We start from the raw sequence: 27,393 nt of genomic DNA on the forward strand, positions 1-27,393 counted from the left end.
TTTCTAGCTAATACAAACATTCTTGTATTTTAAGGGATTCACTGAGATGAAATAGTGAAAGTATCACTAAAGGGTTAACCCCAGGGAATCAGGTCATAATCGTCTTTTACTGAACAAAGCTGAATCTGACAACAGCTTAAACTGCAGGTGATGCTATATTTAGATAAATTAGCTTCCCAATGAAACCAATATTCTTGCACGAGTCCCTTGAATGTAGGTTTGCTTAAAGCTGAAATCAACCTGCAGGTAAAACTTTGGGTGGAAAAGTATTTTGACTTTTTCAAAATTAGTCTCTCTTTAGAACTTCAGAAACAACATTAGAAGCTTTTGAAAAGGCAGAATGGATTGATGAAACAAAAATACACCAATCCTCTAAGCCAGGCTGTTAGAAGTAAGAACTACCCCATGGAGTATACGCATTGGTTCAGCTTAACTTCTAATCCTGGCACTTAGGCCAAGAGGTATCAAATCCACGTTTTTGGAATTAGCTATAACTTGAGCTCATAACTAATACGTGTATTTATAGACAGTGAAAGAAGCTCGCTCTGTACCATACAGTCTGCAAAGCTAACATGGAAGGATTTCGAGCTTAAACATGTTTCTCTGTCATTCATGACGACAGGTGTCAGTCCCAAAATAGTACGTTATCTCAGAAAAAACAGATTTTCTTAATAATTTTATGTCTGCTTTAAAATAGCAAAAAAGAGACTGCCTTTTCCTTGAGCAGGTTTTTATCACCTTTGTCCATGTTCCAGGAAAATGTTTGGTGATAACGCACTTTTTAAGCTGAATGTATCTCCACTCGATGAGTGTCGAGAAGTTGCTTTTCCACCTATCAACAAAGTCTCTGCTTCTTTTATTTCCATAGCTCTCTTGTAAAGTTCAGCTGCTTTCTCAAAGTCTCCCCCTTCATAGCTTTGGAGAGAGTAAAACAAAGTTGAAACAAACAAATAAAACAAGTCTCTCAATTCATTTAAATGGAAACGCACACCGTGCAATCAACAAAGTGCACTTAAGGCTCTACTTTCCTAAGAAGTACACAAGTCCAGGATGTTTTGTTTCATCCAGTGATTTTTATAGGACTAAGGCATATAATCTTACCTTAGCACAGCCAAGTTTTTCAGCGTTTCCCCAACACGAGGATGCATGTGACCAAAGCTGTCTTCATAAATCTTTAATGCACGTTCATAAAGAGGTAAAGCTTCAACCTGCTTTTTCTTTGGGTAGAAAACAGTTGTTTGTTACAGACATATATTACATTGGCTATTCTCTTTTCCAACTATCAACACATCCTAGATACAAGGTCATGCATATTTTACCAAAAAAGGTGGTTTAAGTTCTTGATACTGTTGACAGATGAAGATTGTAATTGAGATTGTCAAAGCAATTGGCTTGCACTTGCAAATGCAATTTCCATTAATAGTAATTTCCATTAATTAGGGTCTGGACTTCCCAGGCGTTTTTCAAAATCTCAGTCTTGAAAGTTTTGAGTTACCAAATGCTCTGTACCCAAGGCAGCTTTAATACCTGTTTAAAATCAGATCTGCAGATTGCAGAAACACAGAAAACAAGAAAACAATCTACAGCTCACTCCTATTGATGCTAAGTAAAGAATTCAGTAAGTTGATTGCATCTCCTTTGCATCTCGTATTAGTTGTAGACTAGCAAGTCTACAGCCTTCTCAGATTTTTAGTTACATAGAGTTGCAGTTGACCAAAGTGGGCACTCTTCATTCATGGACATAAATTTCAAAGGATGGTGTTTCCCTCCGAGTCAGTGGTGGAGCTGTGTTCCACCACACTGTGATAACTGCCTTATCACTGGAAAATGCTGTACTCTAGCTCTAGTCTTATACAAAATGTGGGCATTTTGAATTACCTAAAGAGCGTCAGATGCTGTGAAATACCAGTCACAGCAATTGTCTGTTCCCTGCATACATTTTCCTTGCCAAGTATCTTTTCAATTTTTAAAACAGAACCTAAGAATTTGTAAGTTTTATGAGGAATTTCCTCCTTTTAAACGTGATCGAGTTAGTTTGGTATCATTTAGGTACAAATAATAAAAAAGTCTAAGGCAGGAATGATAAACATGTAAGACATGAAAAACTTACCATCTGACAATAAAGGACAGCCAGATTCACCAAAGCAGTTGCTACACTCGGGTGTTTTGGGCCAAATGACTTCTGTCGAATTTCAACCGCCAGTTCGTACAGAGGAACAGCCTTGTCGAGTTTTCCCTAGAAATAACAGGGAAAAAATAATTCCATTCTCTTGTGTCAAAATGGTAACAGCAAAATCTATTTTAAACAAAAAGCCTTGGAGAAGATATAACCATTTCCAGAATAACAGTTTAACTTTGGTTAATTCGTAGTTAGGTTCTGCACAAATTGTTTATCATGAATGTTTCTTAGGACCTAATTTTCCAAAATACTGAGCATATTCAACTCCCAGTTAATGAGCTTCTCAGCTATGAGTATTACTTTTTAAATTTGATGTTTTCCTCACAAGTGTCTCATTGAGAAGGCTCTTTAAACTGAATTTTCAGTTGCACTTTTATCCCAATAATTTTCTCCATTTATATTTCCTCATCCTGCCATAAATGAGGGCAGAGTTTATTTTTTGTCCTAAAGGGTCTAAATTTTACTGCTGATACAGGAATGAGAAAGTAGTTGCCTTAACTTTTGAGCAGTTTTCTGCTTACTAAAGTGGTATTTGCACCATCTTCTTTGGAACAGCCGCAGCGTCCAATGCAATTTCAATTACTGGTTATTAATAATAATAATAATAACTAAAGACGTTATTCATAAATGGCTTTTCTTTAAGCAAAGCGTATTTTGGAAAAGCTACTGGGCTTTTTGGAAAGGCTGAGGCCGCCTGACTACATCTTTTACGCATGTGTGTAGAACACCAATAGCTGACAAAATTCCTCTGCCCCACTCCTTTTGGATTGAAAACTGTTAACAATGCAAGGCATTACAGTTAGTTAAGATGATGCAAAACGGTGACAGGCTTGTGCTTACCATCCTTTTGTACAGCACTGCCAGGTGTTTCACAGTATAGGCCAAGGAGGGATGATCTGGAGCCAGCGCTCTCCTCCTGATGTCTAAAGCTTTTTCATAGAGCTCCTCTGCCTTGTCATAGTGCTTCTTCTCATTGTACAGGGCTGCCAGATTGTTCAAAGACTGCGCGCAGTCTGGGTGGTCACAGCCCAGGACTCTCTCTCTCATTTCCAAGGAACGCTTCAGGAAAAGCTCTGCTGTCCTACAGAACACGTGTTCAGCAATATTTTAAAGCTGGTAACATTTGTACAGGCTGAAGTCCTGTTTGAAATGGCATAAACAGCCTCGGATATTGACACCTGGTAACGGACTTTTGCTCTCCTCCGAACACGCAAATGCCGGATCAGCACTTCACGTGTGCAGTGAGGAATTCTACATCCCAGGCACAGTCCTGCTCTGCAGGCTAACCATAAGGATGCAGACAGAGAGCTAGTTAATATATTCCTGTGCAAACTGGAGCCCCTCCTGTAAAGGACGTAAATGCCAGTCTAGCAGATTTCAGCAAACATCACACTACCCCAGGAGCTGCTGATTTCTTTAGTTCAACCTACATCTGCAGATATGCAAGTAATCCTTCCTTATTCAAAACATTCTACTGACTTTTGGGCAAGTCCTCATAGCGGTAATAAAGTCCCACGAATAAAGTAGTAGTGGAATGCGAGGTAAAGGTTCAGGACGCACCATACATTTTTCAGGTAACTTAAAAAAAATATAAAATATATTACAGGGTTCAGCAGACAGCTTTCATACCAAAGCAGGGGAGACTGGAATGGGTTTTATGTATGTCATAAGATAGATTCTCATAGTAGAACATGTCTAGAAGTGACAAAGTCGGAAAACTCTGTGTAATGCCACCATTCACGCATTTCCCTATCAAGGGGGCATATTTTATCCCACTAGAGTAGCGTACTCCTATTCCATTACAGCAGTTCCTCTATCACAAACAATGGGTGATCTCCACGTAATACTGGCAGCATCCATTATAACTAGGCAGTCTGTCATCCTGACATACAAACAAATTCTGTGTGACACTATTCCCAAGAGGTCAGCTTAGTAAACTGGAAAAATCCATTTCACATTGGAGAAAAAAAAAGGCCATTCATAAGTCTGTAGGTTCAATTCTGGAGCTCTTAGACAAGTGTCAAAAGGTGTTCACTCTGTGTAAGGGCCAGAGGACGATGTGTGATATAACACATAACAACTAAAAGTGACATACCCTTCCACCATTTATTTCATCCTAACTGCATTGAATGATCAAAAAATTCAATCTTCGTGTCAAAACCAGGACACTTGGACTTGCTGATTCAGAACAGAGACATCATATCCATTAAAAAAATGATTTAAACCCTCACTAGAACAAAGGTTATACTTTTGCTCTCCTATGAAATAGTGGAGATATGGTTACTCTAGAAGTAGGTTGTGTTGGACAGGAATTACATATGAACAATGCAGAATATAAAATTATCTTTTACGAGATTTTATAGACTTAGCTTCTCTATAATCAGTCACTTTGGCATGACTTCACAAGGGCAAACTGATGAAAACGCCCACATTTCCACCAACTGTTAAAAATCAACTCCTTCACTGTAAAGGTCCTGCATTTCACAGAGATCCTCTGTGCAGATCCTAAATGACGACACAATTCTGTAGTTAGCCAACAACTACTGGGGACATAAACATCAGATATAGAAGAATGTAAAAATACTTCCAGAACTTGCTCTGTGCTTTTTTGCTGTGCAATTCCTTTCTTCTCTGAAAAGATTCAGTTCAGTAGAGTGGGATTTAAGATGACTTCACAATACCCTCACAACACACAGTTTTAGAATACTATGGGGACTAAGAAATTGATGTGAAGAGCAGCTAATCATGCAATTAGAACTGCTCTGCACCTTTTATTCCCCTTCTTCAACACCCCTGCTTATCTCTATCTGCTTTTAAACAACTTTTTGCTGCTCTGTCCTCTTCTGCCCTTAAAAAGGGCAGCAGGGTAAGAGCCTGAGGATTACAAGCACAGCGAATATTTAACTCATGATTTCTTGTAATACTGGAATTTTGAGCATGTTTCACAGGAAAACAACAGTCCTGCTGTTCAAGGATAAACACTACAAGGGAGAGTCACAAAATAGTGAAGCTGAGTAGAGGGGCCATAAATTGAGATAACTGCTATTTGCAAGGAAGGCGAGGTTAAACTTAATTGTGGAACATCGATTCTGAATGCAGGAAATGCACTGACTTGGTAAATACTCGCATGCTAACAGCACCAACTCTAGAAAATAAAAGTGAATTTCACATTAAACAAAAAACAGTAGAATGAATCAAGGATGGCACTATAATGAGTGTCTAATCATGTGTCTACATTTAATGCTGGTTCTCAATTCTTTGCTTCCATTTAGATCTATTAAAACACTCAGCAGATGTGTCACAATTAATACAACTTACTCAAGATTATTCTGCAGGTAATAGAGGACTCCAAGCTCATTGAGAGTTCGAGCATTATCTGGCGTATCCTTGCCTAACGTGAGCTCTTCCAGTTGCAGGGCTCTTTGGCGCAGGAGAGCAAAGCCACACTACAGCAAAGCACAAGGTAATGCAAGCCAATCACTGTTACTTTTGAAGTGTACAACTGAAGACAGAAAATCAAAAGACTCAGTCTGGTGCCAAAGGAGCACAATAATCCTACCTAAGTTCCGTTTCCAAGCTAAACGGCATGCAGGCATTCTGCTTATTTACCATCTAATGGTGAATTTCAACAAACATGTTTCCAGGATATTTAAGTTACTATGCTGTCGTACAGCTCTGTTTTCTCTGTAACATATAGGCTGATTTGCTTAAACTCTGCAGTTCACATAACCAATTCAGACCAAATTCTTAGGTTTATAAGGTTAAAACTTAAAATCAAGTTAATCTCCTACCCTAAATGCCATACACAATTACATATGAAGTATTACTCAAGGCTTTACACAGACCTTTGTAAAATGGGCTGCCAAGCTAAGGCTTACATGCAAAGTGAATTACAGGTAAAAAGTGCAGCCACTGTTACACGCTGTGTCTATTCTTGATCTTTGCAGCCTTAATAAAAATATTTGTGCAGCAGATAAAACTGCTTGCAAAATCATTACAAAAACAGACAAAAATCCTCATGACCCAAATTCATTTATATTTAAGCACTGTGGAAACGGCAACATTTTTATGGCTTTTCACAACTGTCATTAGAGCTACACCTAGTAGAGGTGTACTAGTAGAGTGGTGCCTATACTATCAGAGTTCAGCTAGTAACTCCTAGAGTTCTGGAATTACTAGCTGAAATCTTATAGTACAGGCACTACATAACAAACAAATCCTTAGCTCAAGCCTGATGACAAGAGGAACTCTCTAGCTGAAAAATACAGAAGAAAAAATAGAGAAAAACTCAGTATGGCACCTAATTTTATTACTGGGATTATCCACTGCAGTAAGCAGTGTTCAATAGCATTTGTAGGATAAATGTCTCAGTTATTCCAAAGAACGTTTTTTTCCATTAACATTTTGACAGACAATTGTGTCAGCAGTAATTCTGCACCTCTGAAACGTACATATCGACTTATTTCTTTTCCACCTCTCTCAGTTCCATACCAGTTGTACTGATTCATCTGCACTTCCAGTGGAGTTGAAAGGGCCATTACCAAAGCTGCTGCGAGGCTACTTCACTACCTAAGCCCTCAAGTATCAAAAGTGTTCAAGCATCAGATGAGCAGAACTGCAACATGCCCTGTGTTTTTAGTAAATATCAAGCATTTCCTTACCAGGCTGCCTTTCCTCCTTGCTGCTTTTTGGCGTATTTTGAAGGACTTTTTCCTCAGTTGCTCAGCTTGTTCATATCTGAAAACAGTTATTTACAGTGTTAGAATGAATGTCAAATGTAGCATCACTGGGTATTCTGGAAAGCTTCTAAGTTACTTGAACATAAAAATCTGAGGAGAATTTAAGAATCTTGAAGAAATTCACATTTTCTGTCAAAGACAAAAATACCCAAAATGCTTAGGACCAGACAATGCTCCTCCTTTAACTTGTTAGAAGTTGTTGGAAAACTAAGTTGGCCCCTACTGGGTGGCCTTCCACAAGAATACAGAGGGGATGCTCATGGTTGCATTGGGAGTTACGAAACACTAAAAAAGAACCGAAGAAAGATTCAGGAAGAAAATATTTGCTGTTATTTTTGCGCCACGTCCACATGAAAGAAAAATACCAGCGTAGTTAAGCTTACTTGTTCTGCTTTTGGTATAAGGTTGCAAGTGCATCAAGTTCACGGGCTACCCGAGGATGTTCAGCTCCATAAGCATTTTCAGAGATTTCCAGTGCCTGTTTATACAACTGTTCAGCATTTCCAAACTTCTTCCACTGAACATAAACCCCTGCTAGCTGGTGGAGGGACTGCGCCACCCTTGGGTGGTCTGGATCCAGCGCAGTCTCTCGGATCTCCAGAGACCGCTGCAGAGGCGCTACGGCCTGTAACAATGAAGTTCAGAATATGATGGCAGCAGGCAGCATCCCGTATGCTACAATAATTAACAACTGCAACAGAAAGCATACACTGAGCTCTGCCTAATTTGCCTCCTTGCTGTTAACAACAATCTCTCAGTGTACTTACCTGACTGAGAAGACCTAGGTCCTTAAGAAACCGTCCCAGGGTCTCATAAAGATCAGCCAGGCAGACCATACTTTCCTCTCCCTCACAGCTTTTTTCGTATTCTTTCAGAGAGTCAAAATACTCAGCTGCCATAGAGCTCTTATCTTTCCCAACCAGCTGCCAGTAACTCAGCAATTCTGCAAAATGTCCCCTGTTTTAACAAGGAAATAAGAAGCTCATCTTACCTCTGACACCCCTCTATTCAGATTGATGCTAGATTAGAAAAAATTGCCATATGCATGAATTTTGTCTGTATGCTACAGTGTGTACAGAGACAATCCATGGAGACTAATGCTGTTCAACAGCAGTATTTCTCTCTTTACCAAACCCCAGGTGTAAGAGAATAGAAAAAAATAGACAATTTCTATGACAACAGCATTTAATGTTTCAGCCTCTACTATTTAAATTCCTTTTATCTATTTATTTATTTAAATAATTTTCTGATTTACATTGACAAAAAACTACTTAGAAATGTTTATAACCACCGAGGCAGTGGCTACCTTTGTACCTTTTGTAAAGGTTTTGAGATACAAAGAGATTCAAAAGACACTTGTGTAGCTTTTGCTTATCACTCTGCTGTTGGAAGAGCCAGGGCAGTTCATCCGCACTTCTCCAAGTCACTCGATCTCGACTATTGAAAGAAAAGCAAATCAAAATTAAAATTCTTGAGAGGCCTAACAGAACTTGTCAATTTGATGTGAAAACTAGACAAGCATACAACTACCATACATGAACGTCTAAATAGACAGACTACTATAAAACCTATGTACTCCATTTTCTCAAATCTTCGTTTTAATTTCACCTCAGAGGGTGCTGCAACCCACAGGTACCCCACAGGAAGCCACTCCTCCCTCCCATGTGGGCTAATCTGTGCCTGCTAGCAGGACTCCAGCCCAGCAGCAGCCCACTGTCCCTTTGTGCCTCCTTTGCCTGGCACACTGTGGCCCTCTTGGCTTTCTGCTACCCAACAGGGGATGCTCTGGGAAGCAGTAATGCAGCAGCCCGCAGCTGGGATGCACTAACTGAGGACTGTAAATACAAATCAGTTTTCAAGCTGGATATGAACTTGTAGCTGTTCAGCTGTTCTACTGGACTTCCTCTTGTGTATGTGCTAGTTGCTTGCTGAACACAAGTGGTCTTCTGCTGCTTCTTCAAGTTCCAAGCAGCCTCAAATATTCCAGCATTTACTTGGAGTTAAAAAATTGACATGGGATCAGTTACCACAAAATAACTGATGTAGTATAAATTCATGCCCTACCTTTTCACATGACGACTTTAATATACGCCCATTCCCCTCTATAGTCCTCAATCTTTTCCAAGATTAAAAAGCAACATATAAATAACAAACTGCTAAACAGACAACTAGGATTTTGCAGTTATTTTGCCATAATGATTTACTAAACTGAGTCAAAGAAGCCATATCATAGAATCATAGAATTTCTAGGATGGAAAAGACATTAGAGATCATCCAGTCCAACCGTCCCTAATCCCCCATTAAACCATGTCCCTAAGCAGTTCTTCCACCCTTTTCTTAAACACATCCAGGGATGGGGACTCAACCACCTCCCTGGGCAGCCTATTCCAGTGGCTGACAACCCCTTCAGAGAAGAAATTCTTTCTAACATCCAACCTGAACCTCCCCTGACTAAGCTTATACCCATTTCCTCTTGTCCTATCACCCATCACTAATGTAAAGAGCCCTTCCCCCACCTCCCCACCATCCCTTCTCAAGTATTTGTAGGCTGTAATCAGGTCTCCCCTCAGCCTCCTCTTCTATAGGCTAAACAGCCCCAACTCCCTCCCCCATAAGTTTTATTTTCCAGCCCCTTCACCAGTTTAGTCGCCCTTCTTTGGACCCACTCCAGGAGCTCAATATCTCTCTTAAAGCGAGGGGCCCAAAACTGGACACAATATTCCGGGTGCGGCCTCACCAGTGCCGAGTACAGGGGCAGGACCACTTCCCTGTTTCTGCTGGTTACACTATTCTTGATACATGTCAGTATCCCATTGGCCTTCTTGGCCACCTGGGCACACTGCTGGCTCATATCAAGCCAGTGGTCAACCAACACCCCCAGGTCCTTCTCTGCCAGGCAGCTCTCCAGCCACTCTTCCCTGAGCCTATAGCGATGCTTGGGGTTTTCACACCCCAAGTGAAGGACTCTGCACTTGGCCTTATTAAAGCTCATGCCATTGGCCTCAGCCCAACGATCCACATGAAGAAAACAAAAATATCCACAAGGCATAAAGCCTACAATTTAGCACATCTTGAGGAATTCTGACCTACCTTAGCTGCATGGTGAAATACTCCACTAGTTTTTGTCTATAGGCAGAAATAACATTTTCACCTTCTTCCATATACTCTAGTCTCACCATCTCCCAAGCCTGAAAGAGAGTATAACAAAGAGAATACATTTAATTTATTAAGTGCTGATGATACGTAGTGCGCTGTAAAAGATTTCTTTACAAAACACATCTCGTGTTGTAGAACTGAAAATCTTTTGATGACAAAAGGCACTACAAACAGATTGTCTTGTATTATACCAAAGCTCTGGTTATTCAGCTAATATCCCCTTCTCCTTCAATTCTGCTTGGTTTTTGTGGAACCAGTGTTTTCTACAACACGTGGCATTAACAACTAACAGATCAGAAAATTCTGAAGGTTTAAAATGCCAGGTTTTCAACTGCCAAACAATACTGACCAACACTGCTATCACAACTCTAGTAGTTTTCAAGGTGATTCTAACATCAGACCAGACGTTAAGGAAAATGGATGAGCAAATACAAACATATCATGGCCTACCTAGTTAACAGGAGAACTTATGTAAAAAACGGCAGGGGCTTAGGGGGTGGAGTTTCACTTGCACGTGTTTAGAATTACGAGGTTTACCTGGAGATGCTGGAACTTCAGCAAACCACAGCCGTACGTCAGCAAACACATTTTGTGCAGGCTGTGAATGAGCGAGGCTAACACTGCAGAAGTCAATTGAGGATAAAGTTCCATCAGCTCTGACTCACTTACACCATTGTGGCTAACACCGATGACACACAGTATCTACATAAAGCAGAAAAATTATTTTACAGAGTTAACAATGTTTGCTGCAGAGCTTAGCTACACTGAAATGCCAAGAAAAATATTGTGTATCAGTGTGTATACCTTTATATGCCAAGGGAAAAAAAATTGCCTACACAAGCCCTTTCCCTCTACTGTCCTCAAAGAACAGTCCTCAGTGCTAATGGATTAATATTCTAATACGTAAAGCATCAAATGGGACACTTTGGGACAAACAAACAGCTCCTTAGACTTTCCTCTAAAACAGTGGGGGAAAATAACTCCATTATCATAAGGAACTTCCATCTAAGTAAAACATGCTGGAGGTCTTATGCTGCCAGCACCAAAGAACTTCTAGAAATTGATGAGTGTCATGTCCTAACTAAAAAAATGTTCTATACAACAGGAAATTCTGCAGCAGTAGGAAGAGGAATCAGAAATCTATTAAGCGGTGCCCTGTATTCACAACATACCATGTTTTAATTACATTTACTACGCTCAACGTAGCTAATCATTGGATCAGGGTAGTGATCAGCAAGGAAGTGCTAATTCTGTATCACATCATAGTGCTTTGTTTTGTGAGACAATGACTTAGTTGAAATTTAACACAAAGCAGTCATATGTTCTATAGTTATGCAATAGATATAATTGGATTAATAAAATTGTTGCTTCTACGTTAATAATACAGTAATTTCTGAATCATATGTTTGAACCAACATAAATTTGTATTTACTTTTAACTTAAGAAAAGCACTTCATAGGAAAGAAGATATATTATCTGTAGAAAGTGACATATTCTCTGCCTACCTCTCTCAAAAGACCTTTCTCTTTATCACTCTGCAATGATTCTTGAATTGATCTCAGAACAAGCCTGTATAGCGACACTGTGTCTTGACATTGGAAACACTGCTGAAGCGTTTCATCAATATTTCCTGTATTTCCAACACTGAGCAGAAGGACAAAAAGGGCGTGGGTTAGCATATTAAATGTGGCTGAGTAAGATGAATTGAAACTACTGAACTGAACTGATAGAATTGAAAGAGTTCTATCTCAAAAGTGCTCAGAATTCCTAATTCCTACTAGGTTTAAAAGGTGCATAGCACCTGGTGAGATTAAACACAGAAGAGGTGAATCCCTCAAGCCACCTTCTGTCATATTGTCTGATTTTTCTAAATAACTGCAACATTTTTTTTTTAAATAAAATGTTGCAGTGTTCTGTCCTCCAGCAAGAGTAGAGAGTGAGAATATCAGGTTGGATAAAGATAAAACCACATACTTCTGTTTCATTTAAAGCATTTACAAAGCATGCTTTCAGGAGCAATTAAGCATCCTAGGACATAACAGAAACAAAAAATAATGAAAATCAGTCACCCAGAGTAAATTATCAATCAGCGTATCATCTTCTGGGAGTCTCTAAATTAAAAAAGCAGCTTTCTCAACAAGATGAAGTCTAGGTTAATAATAAACCAATGCACTTACTAAGTATTCTCTTGCACAAGAGGGAAAATTAATTTTCTCCACAGTAGGAATTATAGGGCAAAGTACCATATGCAGGATGTTAAACTAAACAGTTGTTGAACTTCCTTAAAAATCCATGAAGCAAATTATCTGGTACATCAGTGAATACAACAGACTTGAATTAAACTGTTTGACAAAACAATACCAACATTCTCCAAATACCTGTAAAAAACTTCGAAGTAACTGACTCACCCAGAAAGGAGAACAGCAGAAAAACAAAATAAAAACTGAAGAGCTGAAAACAGACAGATACAACTATCTGGATTCACTTAGTATCAAAATGGCAATTGTATAGTGTACTATTTTTTTTTCCTATTGCATTCACAGTCATGAAGGGGAAAACTTTGTATACTGCTCCGCTGTTTTTCTTAACAAGATTCATTCTATGTTAAATGAATGTATTTCAAAATGCTAAAAAATCTACTTGAAGTCTTCTAATCCATTAATTAACATAATAATGATTTTAAGATCATCTCAACTTACCAAGCAATGGTTTTGCCCAAGAGAGTGACGTACAAAGCGTTGCACGTTGTGGCAGATCGACAATGTCCCTCAAGTTTCTTCTCCTACAATATTTTAAACAGAACCTGTGAGCCAAGATGAAATTAACGATACCAATAAGATGTTCACTGTTTGACAAGAAAACAAAAGTTTTAGACATGCTTCTACCTGTAACATCTGGAGACTATCGCAAAATACTGCATGTTTTTCTAACTATAGGAGCATGTGTGTGAAAGTCTCCTTTTGAATTTAGAATGAAAAGAGTTAGGATCTAACCATTCCACCTCCGAAGATGAGGATTACCTTACAAAATCAGTCTCCAAGGCAAAGAGGCAAAATATTTTTTTCTCCACTCTGCCAATCATTGTTACAGTATTATGCAATACTAAACTTTCTATTATTCTAAAATAAAAGAGCATGTTTACAGCAATATGTGCAACTGCACTGTTTTTGTGTTAGTAATTTATGCTGTTCCATCTGTGTTTCAGTGCTATGAGCCATGAGGTAAAAATACTCAAACTGCATGCTATGTTGAGCAGTAGTATTTAGTTAGCTAAATACAATACTTTCTTTTGGCAGCTGGGCTTAGTTCATCTTTCCTTATTTTCATTAAAAGTTATACTGGAGTGAGGTACTTCAGAAGAACTGCAACAGACATACCTGCTCTTTAGTCAATTTAACATTTGCAGAGTTACATTCTGCATTAATGAGAGATTTAACATCTCTGGAATTCAGTGGATCAAGATGAAGAGTGGGCCACAACCTTTGGTAAGAGAGAACAAAGTCATATTCAGACCTTATTAAAATGCACACAAAAGACAAAAAAAAAAAAAAGACATCAAAGTTCCAGAGCTTTTTAAAGATTTATATCAAAGCAGTAATTGAAGCTGTTCCCTGCTACTAAGGAATTCTAGTCATCACAAATTTCCACTTTCAGCCTTATCCTGGATCTACATCATGGTATTGAGGTTCTTGATGTGCATCTGATGGCATTTAATACCCTCTTTTGTATAGTCACGTGGATAGATCCATCACAGTAAAACAAAAATCTGGCTTCCCAACAGCTAAAACCTGTCCTCATTGCAGTTGCAATAGAGAAGCTTTCACTGGCCTCAATGGTTGCAAAACTTTATCCTATTAAATCTCCAGGTCTTGACAAATCTGGCTCCTTGCTCTTCAACGAGTAACTGCAACTGGAAAACAGTAATTCTAACCCAGGCTACTTTGAAACATCTCAGAAATATAACATACCTCCAAGCCTGTGGACATGTTTCTACATTCACTGACACAATCACTCTCACATTCACTGGCAGTGGATCTATCAGCCACTTCATATGCTTCTCAGCTTGCTTAAAAACAAATTTTGGTTACTTAATACAAAGGTTGTTCAAAACAATGCCAGAAGTTGACACATTTCATTAACTGCACAGCTCAGTGAAAGCAGTCTTAAATTCTCCAGTGTCCTTAAAAATTGTTCATGATCTGGTTCTTGACCAGTATCAGATGATCCATTGACTGTATCCGCATGACTGTACATTAAATAAAGCAGACAGAATACTATTGTTGAAATGTTCGCCTTGAGGACTGGGCTATTTACACAGCCTTGAATCTTTGGATAGATAATGTAACTGGACTGCTCAAAAATTAAGGTGCTAAGATAAATTTAGAAGAAAAATAATTCCAACTCAACACAAAATTTATCTCTAAAAACTGAAAGACTATTTTAATTCATCTTCAATTTTTGCAAAACTGTTTTTTATATGTGCTCTTTAAAGCAAACATTAATATTTCTGTTACATAAATACAGACGAACCTATTACAATGGGTTCCTTTAGACTAGACTGGCAAATAGCAAGTACTTTGGAAACATACCTGTATTTGGTCAATAGAATCAATAATTATAATGATGCTGCCTTGATGACGTGCAGAAAGTTTTTCCAGCCAGCGGGGAAACTCTTCCAGAAGTTTAGCTGGATCCAAAGTCAGGGGTGACACTAACCAAGAGTGTTGCATAAGCTGCAGAATTATAAACATATATTACAAATTCCACCTTAAAAATCAACTAGGATAGTTGAAAGAAGTCTTACAGATGCAAGAATGAAAAAAACCCAAAACAAAACAGTGCAATTTTAGGGCAATTTTTCTAGTCAAGTTCACACAGGATTCTTTCCTTCTAGCATATGCAGAAAGCTGGTAGATGCAGAAAGCTGGCATACGCTGAACAAAGACTATTTATTCAACACATTGTGTAAATTCTAGAGAGGTAACCTGAGTTTACACAATGGAGAAGGAATTTGCAGACTTAAAAGGCTTAAAAGTTGCACAGCTTAAATAGGTAGACGTCTAAACTACAGGAGAAAATTGCAAGGACAGCATAATTGATTTAATTTTTCTAAAGGTTTTAGTCCTATGAGGTCCCTCGTGCCACCCTGTGAAGGAAAAACAAAGCTTAGAGCCTGGCACAAAAATACTCCTCGCTTTTTCCCCACATATCCAACATGCAACTAAAAAATAGATTAACACAGGAGAGAGACTAGCTAAGGAACAATATGGTGCCAACTGGTGAATATAGCCTCAGGTTTCTGAACACACTGACAGAAGAGGTATCACCTGCCTCTCTCACTGGCCAGATGGCAGGAAATTTTGGAAGATGCTTATGTGGTTTTATGTGGTCAATATAGGTCACTGGAAGGATAACTGCTAATGTCAATCTATTAGGAACATCCAAGAGATGCTATTTAATTGATACGCGTTCAACGTACAGATCAGATTCCTCCCATTCTATAATGCCTTACGCTTGTATTACTATTAACTGATGTACAAAGACCTGTAGCAATTTTTATCTTTTGACATCATGCACACACACACTGGCACTTTGCAAAGAATCATGCAATGCAGGGTATGCAATAACCCAGCATACCTTTAAAGTAAGGCGTTTAATTATCAATGCAGATTCTGCACTAGTAGACATGGGCCTCCCAACAAAGTGATAAAGAATTAGAGTGTTTGGTGAATGCTTCTGTTGCAACTGAATCCTAACGAGAGAAGTAAAAAAAACAACAAAAAAGCACTTAACAGACTACAATTTTGCAAACATATCTCAAATAAAAACTATTGGTTTTCATGAAGGAGATACACTGTCTGCACCAGAGGTATTCCATGTTTATCTTACAAATCTGGATAGACATTTCCTGAGCTGTAATTGGACTTTTTATGTCAGATTCCATTTTTGCTCTCCCCAGTACTGACAGCCATTAACAAGTGTCCTTGCTGGCACTGGATAGTCACATGTCACTAAGCTTTTAAGAAGTAATGACACTATCAATTTGTTTTTATAGCAGCAAAATTTTTCCTAGCCTACAAGTGACCATAAAATGCATTTCTATGATAAATTATTAGGTTTTATCTTTCCTTCGTTTCAGTTAAAAAGACTCCAGAGGATCCCCCTTGGGTATCAGAGAAGGGCAACACTACTGAGTTACTGAAACCACTCATTAATGCTGTGCAAAGACAGAGCTGTAGGTTGTTGAAATTGGAGTCAGGGAGATGTTAAAGGCAGTCCAGATGGAATTAGCTACTCAGTTATCACAAATCTTTCCAGGACATTTCAATAACTTCAGTACTTCATAAATGCTCCTGTTTTAACTCAAATTAAACTGATACGATGTTTGAAATGTAATGGAAACATTTTTCTTAAATTTCACTCATAAAAAAAAAAATAGTTTAAACTACCATTTTGATAGAAGGAGAGATTTCCCAGAGCCTGGTCCTCCTGATACAAGCAGAGGTGGAATTGGTGCTGGTGCTGCTACTAGGTCATTTAGACGTTCAAAATACTATAAAAAAAGAAACAATCATTACAAATATTCTACTGTTTAGGGAGAAATACAGTGCTTGAAGGTATTGTAAACCATCTAGATACAGAATGCATGTACAGGTTTACTAGGGTAAGGGAATAACTACTGAAATGCAATATAATACAAATAGAAACAAATTTTGTAATGAAACTCTTAAACCACAGAATTTAATATCTCGTTTAGAAAAAATGTAAAATAAATTAACTTTTTTTTTCAAAACTCTATTTAAAATGGAAGTTTCAGTGCTAATAATCTGAATTAGTGTTACTACAGTACAGCAATTGGCTATTATGTTTGTTCAGGCTTCCTCGCCCTCTCTTTCCCCCAACTACTCCACTGCATTGGATATGGTTGCCAGGACAAAGCCTTCAAAGCTGGCATCTGCCATGGATGATATTTTGAGGCACTAAGCACGCAAAAGAATGGTTGCCAGGACAAAGCCTTCAAGCTGGCATCTGCCATGGATGATATTTTGAGGCACTAAGCACGCAAAAGAATGGCTTGCTTTCACCACATGAATGCCCAAGAATCTTGTAGCAGAGTTCAGGATAACAAAACCAAAAACCACCCTTCATCCATCTATCTAGGAGAAATATTTTTGTCTGCAAAAAAGAAGTGGAAGTGCATTAAGATACATATAGGTTTATTTTCTATTAATGTTCTATTATTTTACTCTTCTAGAATGTAGTAAAGATGGCACAATCCTCCAAACCATTGCCAGTATATGAGTAGCAAAGTAAAAGAATAAATTGTGCTAGTAAAATAGGGGTACTAACTATTTAAATACAATAACATAGAAACTGCATGCTTATGCTACATTATAACACCAAGAAGTGTTGCCCAGATAAGCTGTGGCATGACTTTCCATGACCACTTCAATGTTTTTTTCTTCCTGCATTCATTATACCTTCCCTACACATAACTGTTCCTGATATCCCCAATTTGAAATGTTTTGAAAATTTTATTTCGAGTAATGAGTAAGTACTGAGCTATTTAGTAGCTCTCCAGTTTAAAGTTTCCTGTGTTCTTCTCACATACGTATGGCTGCATGATGAGATTAAATCTTTTCATTAGTGACCTCTGAAAGACCTAACTCCCGGATTTCAAGACAGAGCTTGGATTTCCTCAACAAAAAAATCAAAATAAACCAACAAAGAAAACATTTGGAGCCTTTTCTGTTGATGAACAAAGTCTAGGAGGACATTATACTTCTGGCACACCGTTATAGCGCTTTTCCCTAGTGCAGGAACAACAACTGCTTCTTCATCAATGCCATTGAACAACACACAAACTGGCACCTCTCCCAGAAAATAAATATGCCATCTATGGAAGACATATGGCTTCTTCACCTAAGGAGTAACAGCCTCGAGGATGCTCTCAGACACAGCTCTTCTGTAGAAGCACATCTTGCCTAACAAGAGATGGAAATGAGCGATGACTCTGTCTCCATCCACATACATTTTCAATATACTTACTTTCTCAAATCCCAGCTCACATGTTGAATTAGAGGCTTGCTGAAAAGCTTCCATCTGTTCTTGTTCATCATGTGCATCCCACAATACATCACCAAAAACAACTTCTTCAGGAGCAGTGGACTCTTCCTTATTACCTAAATCCTTGCCTTCTAGTTCTGCCATTTCACATCCCAATATATCCTAAGTAAAAAGAAAATAACAGAGAGAAAAATGCAATGATAGCTCTTAAGAGTGCAGGCACATTTCATAGAATCATAGAATCATAGAATGGTTAGGGCTGGAAGGGACCTTCAAAGGTCATCTAGTCCAACCCCCCTGCAAGAAACAGGGATATCTCCAACTAGATCAGGTTGCTCAGGGCCTCGTCCAACCTGGCCTTGAATGTCTCCAGGGATGGAGCATCCACCACCTCTCTGGGCAACCTGTTCCAGTGTTCTACCACTCTCATGGTAAAAAATTTTTTCCTAATATCCAATCTGAATCTACCTCCCTCTATTTTAAAACCATTACCCCTTGTCCTATCACAACAGGCCCTCCTGAACAGCCTCTCCCCATCTTTCTTGTAGGCCCCCTTGAGGTACTGGAAGACCGCTATAAGGTCACCCCGGAGCCTCCTCTTCTCCAGGCTGAACAGCCCCAACTCTTTCAGCCTGTCCTCATAGGAAAATGTTAGCTTTGATGTTAGCTTCAATCTCACTGCATATGAGCGCAGCTCTACTAACATCAATAGGCTGATTTCCTTTTAGGCTAGCAGAGAACAGAAATAAATGAGCAATTAGAGGAAACTAAGTTAACTCTGAATGCACAGGTCTCAAGACATTGGGTTTAGTCCTCATAGTGGAAGCAACTCACCACAAGGAAGGATAAGGAGAGAACAGACTACGCAATCTTGCCTTGTTCTATGACATTGTTAAAGACAAATTTTAATTTAGGCCGCAAATAGATCTCCTTCCCCTGTTATTTTTGCTTCCGTCCATAAAAGCACTGCTCAGTTTTGGGTTTTATTTTCCACTTGCAGATTCCTTTGCTTGCCAGATTTTAATGATCAAACGCAAAAAGATCCTTGAATTACATCTAAAGTAGCATATAGTAATCACACTGACATCATTTAAGATCATAAATCAGAGTAGGAACAGAGAAAGCTGGAATGCATTATGTACTCTACCTGTTTAATTATCTTTTCCACGCAATTATAGATTTCATATGCTCCGTCCTCCACATTTCCGATATGATCAATCATCTGAAAAAGTAAATGGCAAAGCATGACATAACTCTGAACCCAACTGGGAACAGTATCTAGGACTTCCAACAAAAACATTTTGGAACACATTTAAATTCCATTGTGTTGCATTCCTTAGGTCGGATTCACTCTGCCTAAGCTTTTAACAGTTGGGCATCTAGTTTCAGCTGTTCTGTAGAGGGAAATAAATGGCAACTGCTCTATTTTCAGATGGGAGGAATCTCTCTGGAGGTACACTTCTTTCTCTTTAGTGGCTACAGATGGACCTTAGATAACTAACTTCGCCATTTAAATGGCTAAACACAGGTGAGGAATTCTATCCTTATAGCATAGTGATTTTTTTTCCAGTGAAAATGCAGTGGCTTTTTTTTCTCCCCTGCTAATGAAAATTTCATAACATTCATAAATTTCAGCTTCATCAATCTGCTCATATAATAAGCATCCAGAGCAACGAGCGTAATGCAATTTCTCCTGCAATCTGAGACTACTAGCACTCGATGCTGTTTATAGCAGGAAAGTAAGCTTTTTGAAATTCCACAGTTTTTAAAATGCCATACCTTCACTTTGTTCACGTATGAAATTTGCTCAATTAACTGTTGCACTGAGAGTGAACCGACTCTGCCATCCTCTATTCTGTGGTAAATTAGCCGAGGTTTTTCTTCCGGATTTCTCAAGAAGGCTTCTTCGCAGTCCTCCAACAAACAACTAGATTGGAAATCAGCATTCTTGTGCTATATTACACTGCTGTAGCAAACAGTAAATCAACACAAGCTCCAAAGATGGGTTTCACTGCAAAATCTAACTCAAAAGTCATATCTATTTACAAGAAAGAGTAAGCAAATATTTCCGCAGAGAATTTAAGATAAACTCTGAAGCAAGAAAAAGCTAAAAGAGAAATTTAAGCTGCTTGTACTAAAACCATTAAACCAATATATTAATTCTTATGATTACTGCTTTGTAAATTAAAAGAACGTGGATTCACACATGATTAATAAGCATCACATACATGATCTGCCATCACTTATTTGAAGGCTCTGTTCTATTCCTTGACCCTTCTAGGAAAAGTCCTTTAGTATTTGTCAGATGTAGGACAGTCTTTTAATTTACAGTAGTTGAAAAGGAGAATTACATACCTCCAAACTCAGATGCACTTTGTATTTATACATGTGAATGCTATCCACAGATACCATTCCCAGAAAATCTAGCACTGTTCCCTACACAACCTGGAGATGCTTACAATAGCAGACAAAAATCTCTCAAATATTAGGTACTGCATATGAGCACTACAATTTTCATCACAGTTTTTATGAGAGAAACTAAGTGAATACTGTTGGCAGGGACACTCCTTTATGGGTTTTTCTTCTTGCAGATTTTGTTCTTAAACACTTGTGACCCACATACATAAAACTGGATTATTTGGCAACAGTATCCCCTCAGAGTGCGAATATACCCTCAGCAGCTGACATTGTCTTTCTAAGAGCATAAATGTATAGCAGCTCCAGTTCAGTTCCTCTGTGGAAACAAATCAACATCTCTGTGGTACCTGGCTGTTCCCTGAAGCACTCCACTGTTGTAAATCTTAGCTACTAGTGCCTTAAACCAGATTTTAATTCTCTGTGGACAGATGTTTTATGTACAGAAACAGGAAGTCTAGTTAATACAAGAGCTCTAATAATACAACAGTATTTGAAATCCCTAGAGTTTAAAATCTACCCCTAATATGAAATTTAATGCATACCAGTATTTTCAGATTTTTGCATTTATACAGATGTTTTGGAATGACCACTCTGTGACCTTAATATTATATTTTCTAATCCCTTTTTCCCTCTTCTTCAGCAAAAGGACACACCTCCCTTCCCCAAACACCGAAACCAAACTCCACTCAAAACGCCCAAATGCATAACAGAAAGAGTCCTAACACAGTTCTAAAAGTATCTCTAGTTTGGTGTTTTTCATTTACTAAGTCATGTTTCCTCTTCTAGAAAAGGTTAGGAAATCACTCACTGAACAAACAGAACAGAATGCATCACCATTTGTCATAAAATACCATAACTTCAGTAAGTTAAATGGTTGAAAGCCAGCATAAGGCACCACACAGGAGAGCCAGGAAATCAGTTAAAAAATCAGCCAAAGACAGAAAATAATACGTGACAGAATAAAATCAAAATACTACAGGCAGGTGTAAGGTTAATAAGTAAATGAAAAACACTGAGGACATTCACACCAGTCATCTTGAATTCCTAAGACTCCACCAATATGCACGACAGAGAGCTGCTCTTGGAAAGCAAAGCATTTCTGTATTATGAGGACATTTTTCGTGCTGTATTTTAAGAGAATCCGTAGCTACAAGAAAAACGAAATGATACAAAACTGATACATTCTTTTAACTGTCTGCACTAGCAAACCTAAAGTTTGAAGGAGTATCATGTAGAAGATACTAGCTTAGGAAACATACTGAGCAAAGCATCACATACATTTTAATAAGCTATGGACTCTGAATAAATGACAAGTTTCCATTTGCTTTACCAGTCTGGAAAGTACTTACCTTGGCAAAGTTAAATGTAGGAGCAAAATGACTAATGAACTTTTTTCAATTTCCCATTTTCTTACATCCTTAAGAGGTCTTTCATTTTCTGCTGAAAAATGAACAACTTGAAAGAAGTACCCCATTGTTTCACAGACTCTTTGAAGTTTTGGTGAGTAGTTCTGAAAGCAAATTTGAGTAACGGTGCTTTATTACTAAATCTGCATAGCACTAAGGACCTACTAGATGAATCTCAGTTTCTTTTCCCTAGGCAGTTTCTTCCCCCAAAGGCGTTGACGATATTTTCACTGACTACACTGAAATCAGGCTACACCTACTAAAGTTTTCAAGAAATCTTAGACAAATTTCTGAATAAGTACCACAGTGGAAACAAAACAGCATGTAAGTTTGCATAAGTTTGTGAGGTACTCACTCTAATGAAGATGTCCACTTCTGGTTGAGTCTCATCAGTACTAATGATAAAACATCTTACTGTATTACTCCACAGAGAGTGGGAAAACAGAGGAGTAACCTGTAACAAACTGGCGACAGCAGCATCCCAATCATCTGCCAATGGAAAAAAAAAAAAAACAAACAACAAAACGAAACAAAGTCTAGAGATCTTCTCATCTCATTACACTGCATAATAGATAAGTCATCACCTCTCAACATTATGAAGACTACTTTTTATTTAAATTAGTAGTAACATTTTTACTCAACTATTTTAATTTTATAAATTTGACTTTAGGCAACTCGTATCATCTGAAAACGTCACATAATTTGACAATGTGGCAAAACAACAGCGTTAAGTATATTCATATCATCATTACAATGACATTTCCTTTAAATAGGATTGATGAAATGTATCCACAAAATCAAGCTGATAGCTGTAAAATAAGCAAAAATATGCAGGAATAATAAAATCACTCATAATCGAACATTTTTTTTTTCCTCCAGATAGATCTACCTGTATTTCAATTCGACCATTCAAACAAATGACAGTGAAACTTCATGGGAATTGCCTTTTCTTGAGATAAAGTCCATTGCCTTCTGTAGTTCTGAATATCAATTCCTTATAGAAGCAATGAATTCTAAAACTTTCTTAGGTTCTTAATTTTGTGGCTGGTCATTCTTTCAAGATAGGAATAGGTTCTCCTTTCAGTACCACATAGGATGATGAAAGGCTTAGTATATGAAGCTGGAGCCATCACAGAGCAGACCCTCCCCCTCCCACTTTGCAAGCACAGACTTCTGCACCAGAGCCTGAAGGACTGAAGAAAAAAGGGAGAAACTGCCAGCAAAGTCACCTATATGCAGGAGGGGTTCTAGGGTCAGGACAACAGTGAGAGAAACCAAAGCACTGGAAGACAATTTACAAGAGGCCATTTGGGAAACAAAGTTCAAAAGCAACAATTATTGACAAGAAAATATCTAACACTGATGTACAGCTACAGTTCCTTTTGTTTTTACAAAGAATTATTTCCAATAACCCTTTAGTCAAATTGCCCAAGAACAGACAGAAAAGGAGCTAAGAAAGAACAAAATTACTTAAGAATGGATAGAAAAATGACATAGACACCTATAATCCCACCATTACTTACCCCTGTTTATATTTGCAAATGGTCCCTCAACGTCTATGGAGCTATGAGCAAATTCAGGCCCTCTGAAAGACTGCTGAAGTTGCATCATACTACCCATGGATGGCTCGCTTCCCAAAGCTCCTCCATTCCAGTATTCAGATTGTGCCCCAGTAGCTAAGAATTGAAAAACAAAAAAACCTCTTCATGTCACTAAACAAGGTAAATTATTGGTCTTAAATACTCCAGCTGAAACCTACTGCCTCATGCCACTGATCATATTTTTTTCTCCTTTAGCACATTTGCTCACACCTTTGTGTGCTGTAGCTCTAAATGGGCGCTTATCCAAAGTTAATGACAAGCCACGATGCTAAAGGATGAGATTATCTGCTGATGTTTGTTATTACACAGACTGCTCATATCTGCTGGGTCCAAATGCTGACTTGCACTACAAATCAGGAACACAGTTCGAAGTATTGCTGCAGTCATTTGTGCACATTGCAAAACTGACAACTTCTGCTCAGGAATGTTTCAGCACTGGAAAAGCATAAAGGGGCTGTAGATCAGGATTGAAATAGATTCTCTGTGCTGTGTGAAAGAGCTTTCACAGTATCTCTCCATAATATGCTTGGATTACACTTCTGCCAATCAATATACAACATTCAGGACACCAAATAAATCTTCCACAGAGAAAATTGAAAAAGACTTCGATAAAGGTAGGAAGGGAAGTATGAATTCAAGAATTAATTTAACACAAAAGAAGACAGAAAAATATACAAAAGAAAACAAGGCAATCTGTACCACTAAAGCTCAGCAAATGCATAATTACTATGCAAAAGCCATCGTTGTATTTGGAAACATTTCTACTTTTAAACATTGCATATTTATACTCCTGCCAGGATGTGACCATTGATACCTTAGTAAGAAAAACAAAGGCTAAGCAACAGCGCTCCCATACAGTTCTTCCTCAGTAACCCTTCGTGTCGCAAGAAGCGACAGTGGCCTTTCTTAAAGAGCGTTAAGGTGCCAACTTAATTGTCTGCTACAATTATTGCTTTAGATACAAAGTCAGAGGACTGATCACATACCTATCTGAACCCTTTCCTTTCCAAATACCTCTTAAAGCAATATGCAAGGTTTTGCCTTTTATACCACTAAGTTTGCTGGGGCTTCTCTTTCAAAAAATTCTTCAATAAAATGACTCTTTGGTCAGTTCATGTTTGTTAAATATCGAACTCTGCTATTCTAGAAAGTACAGCAGTCGAGACTGGCATACTTCATCACCCATAGACAGTAAGTCTATATAAGATTCTCTCTAGTTTCAGGTGTGCTTTTTGGATCCTTTGGAACATGATCTCTCAGATCTAGAATGAGAAAACTCAGAAAACGACTAGAAAACTCAGAATTTTTCATGGAACAATTTAAAAAAAGTTCCAGTCACTGTGTCTAGACAGTGCTCTATTTTCTTCATCTATTCATTCATAAGACCAGAAACGTGAGATTCCCACAAGCTAAACCAAGTTTGTAAAGTCAGCTGCTTTTTCCCTTTAAACTACTTTATGTTGTCTTTCACCTGGATTAAAGAAACTTTTTTCAAAAGAACATAAATATTTGTCTTGTGCTTTACTATTCATAGACTTCAGTCACATTCCAATGCAAAATGCTGGGGATGAAATTCTCACCTGTAACATCTGTACAATTATCGTCAGAATCAGACTCTTCAGGGTCAAACACTTGGATGCCTTGGGCCTGGAGTCTCTGAAGTTTTGCTTCTAGCTCTCGTTTGGCCCTCAGTAAGTCCTGAATCTCATTTTCTTTAGTTTCTCTAAAAATCTACGAGCAGGAAAAAAAAAAAAGAAATACAAACCATAAATCTTTCAAAACTCAACAGCAGTTTCTGAATTAATGTTATCTGCTTTCGATTGGAAAAATGAGTTTCTAGCATTCATTTAGCAGATAAAGGCATGAAAATGTGATTAAGAAGCCATCAGGAGCCTATAAATGAGCAATAAAACTTAGTTTATCTATTTTTAAAATTTTACCATTTTAAACCTTAGTACACTGTTTGGAAAGTTAGAAGTCTGCATTAGTATGGGAAGTTAATTAAAAACAGCAAGTAACTTTCTTCATCTTTTAAAGTTTACTGTCACTACATGTAATAATTTTTTCAAAGGTTCCCTTTTATTCTTCCATGTATTTTTTTTGTACATTTACATACAATTTTGTATTTACTTTTGATTGTTGCAGAAATTTAAATTTCCTAACATAGAAAGTGATTAAGCATCTCCAGCTGTCCTGTTTATAAAATATTACCATGGTGTGGGGAAGAAAACACAAACCTAGACTTAAATTCTAGAGGTAAAATCTTCTTCAAGTCTCATTTTTGTAAATAAGGTCAAAACCAACCCTCTTTTTGTATATTTGCCAAACATTAACACCTGTTACAATTAAAGATATCAAGAATCTTGAAAACAGTGTAAAACCAGGACCTATTGCTCTGGTTTGGGTGGTAGAAGTATCATCATCTGCAGCAAGGGAAAAGCAGAAGCATCAGCTTGGCCTTTCAAGTCATCCCTCCAGAAAGTGCAAAGTTTTTGTCTTTGGCTATCACATTTTAGCAGGCAAAAGAGATGCATCAATAGATGCTTTTCTTTAATGTAAGAAATGTTAATCATTACAATGCTATATATAAAATTTATTCAGAAATAATGGAACTCTGTGTTTATACATTCCTTCAGCATATCTCAGTTTGTTGCCCATGTTTTCTTGTCACGCTCAAGTATGAATATATTCCTGTGTGCAAATAATGCAGGAATTTAGTTTAAGATGCATCACTGCATATTCTCCTTTTAATATTTAAAAAGTTATTTTCCATGTTTTCCTTATAGTTTTAAAGAGACATTTTGGTAAGATTATCTTAAAGGAAATAGGCAGCTGCTGCTATGATACTCCAATTTTTTCTTAAGGAGAGGTCCTTATGAAAGCCATTGAAGTTCATTGAGGGAATGTGACCAAGTGACATCTATCTTCTTTTTTCGACATTTTCCTAGGAAAAGAAAAGTCAAGCCATACCTTGAATTGCCTTTTGACCTTGTCTCGATCATGTTCAAAAGTAGCAGCTCTCTCCATGGCTTGGTATTTAGCCTCTAATGCACTTTCTTTCTCTCTAAGTATTTTCTGGTAAGTTTTCTGAAGTGCCTGAAAACATTTAATATACCATTTTTTCTGAGTGAAAGCGATTGCTGATAGAAGGTTTTAGACTACTTTCCAGGTCTGACTACAACAGTGTTACCCCAGCATCCATCATCTCTCCTTGCTCTAGGGAAGACAGCCACGCATCGCGCAACCCCTATTCCCAAAGGCACACCTCAGCTGCATCCCGACGGCTCGCCAGGATGGCACTGGGGCACGCACCATTTCCCCAGCACCTTGCCTTCCTTGGGAAGGAAAAGCCATGGCACTCGTCACCTCCCTGCCACAGCTTTCCTGGGAAGCAGGACGACTCCTTCGCAGCCTCTCGCAGGACAGCCCGCTTCCCCCTCGGTCCCCTCGCCCGAGAAGGCGGCGGGAGCTACCTGCAGCTCGGCGCGCAGCCGCTTGTTCTCCCTGTCCAGTTTGGCCTCCTTCTTCACCATGGAGGCCACCTCGTTGTTCTTGCTGACGCGGAAGATCTCGTACTCCTTCTTCAGGCGCTCGTACTCGGCCACGCACTCCAGCTCCTGCACCGAGGCCGTCGACTTGAAGCTGGCGCCGATGAGGCCGCCGGGCCGCGACGCCCCAACGCGCCGCAGGGAGCCGCGCAGCAGCCGGGCCTTGGGCTTCACCTCCACCGGGATCTCGCAGGCCTCGCCGCCGCCGCCGCCGTACGTGTCCTCGATCACCTCCCCGGCCCCGCCCGCCGGGCTCACCAGGGACGACGCCGTCCCCAT

The 27,393-nt window shown here is 38.6% G+C and overlaps 1 protein-coding gene across 1 annotated transcript; it reads right to left on the reverse strand.

Annotated features, from left to right (window-relative positions):
* Positions 1–734: 734 nt before the first annotated feature.
* Positions 735–27,393, reverse strand: NPHP3 (nephrocystin 3). Its single transcript, XM_009988527.2, has 27 exons — positions 27,040–27,393; positions 26,537–26,662; positions 25,147–25,297; positions 23,489–23,641; positions 22,321–22,454; positions 21,909–22,069; positions 19,921–20,068; positions 19,289–19,363; positions 18,124–18,303; positions 16,524–16,627; positions 15,712–15,826; positions 14,664–14,807; positions 14,043–14,140; positions 13,452–13,554; positions 12,774–12,856; positions 11,580–11,718; positions 10,612–10,776; positions 10,009–10,106; positions 8,233–8,355; positions 7,686–7,875; positions 7,302–7,543; positions 6,841–6,916; positions 5,498–5,625; positions 3,020–3,260; positions 2,111–2,236; positions 1,102–1,217; positions 735–915 (listed from the first exon to the last, which is right to left on the reverse strand). Exons 1-27 carry the CDS (start codon positions 27,391–27,393, stop codon positions 735–737), a joined length of 3,954 nt encoding a protein of 1,317 aa, XP_009986829.2.

The sequence above is a fragment of the Tauraco erythrolophus genome, chromosome 7, assembly GCF_009769465.1.
Source record: "Tauraco erythrolophus isolate bTauEry1 chromosome 7, bTauEry1.pri, whole genome shotgun sequence".
Classification (NCBI taxonomy): domain Eukaryota; kingdom Metazoa; phylum Chordata; class Aves; order Musophagiformes; family Musophagidae; genus Tauraco; species Tauraco erythrolophus.

Excerpts from the sequence above, each read along its gene's own strand:
- NPHP3 (XM_009988527.2), bottom strand. The coding sequence starts at position 27,393 with ATGGGGACGGCGTCGTCCCTGGTGAGCCCGGCGGGCGGGGCCGGGGAG. Across the intron at positions 6,917-7,301 it reads TTATACCAAAAGCAGAACAA|ATATGAACAAGCTGAGCAAC; the intron begins GTAAGCTTAACT and ends AACTGTTTTCAG. Across the intron at positions 916-1,101 it reads AAAAACTTGGCTGTGCTAAG|CTATGAAGGGGGAGACTTTG; the intron begins GTAAGATTATAT and ends CTCTCTCCAAAG.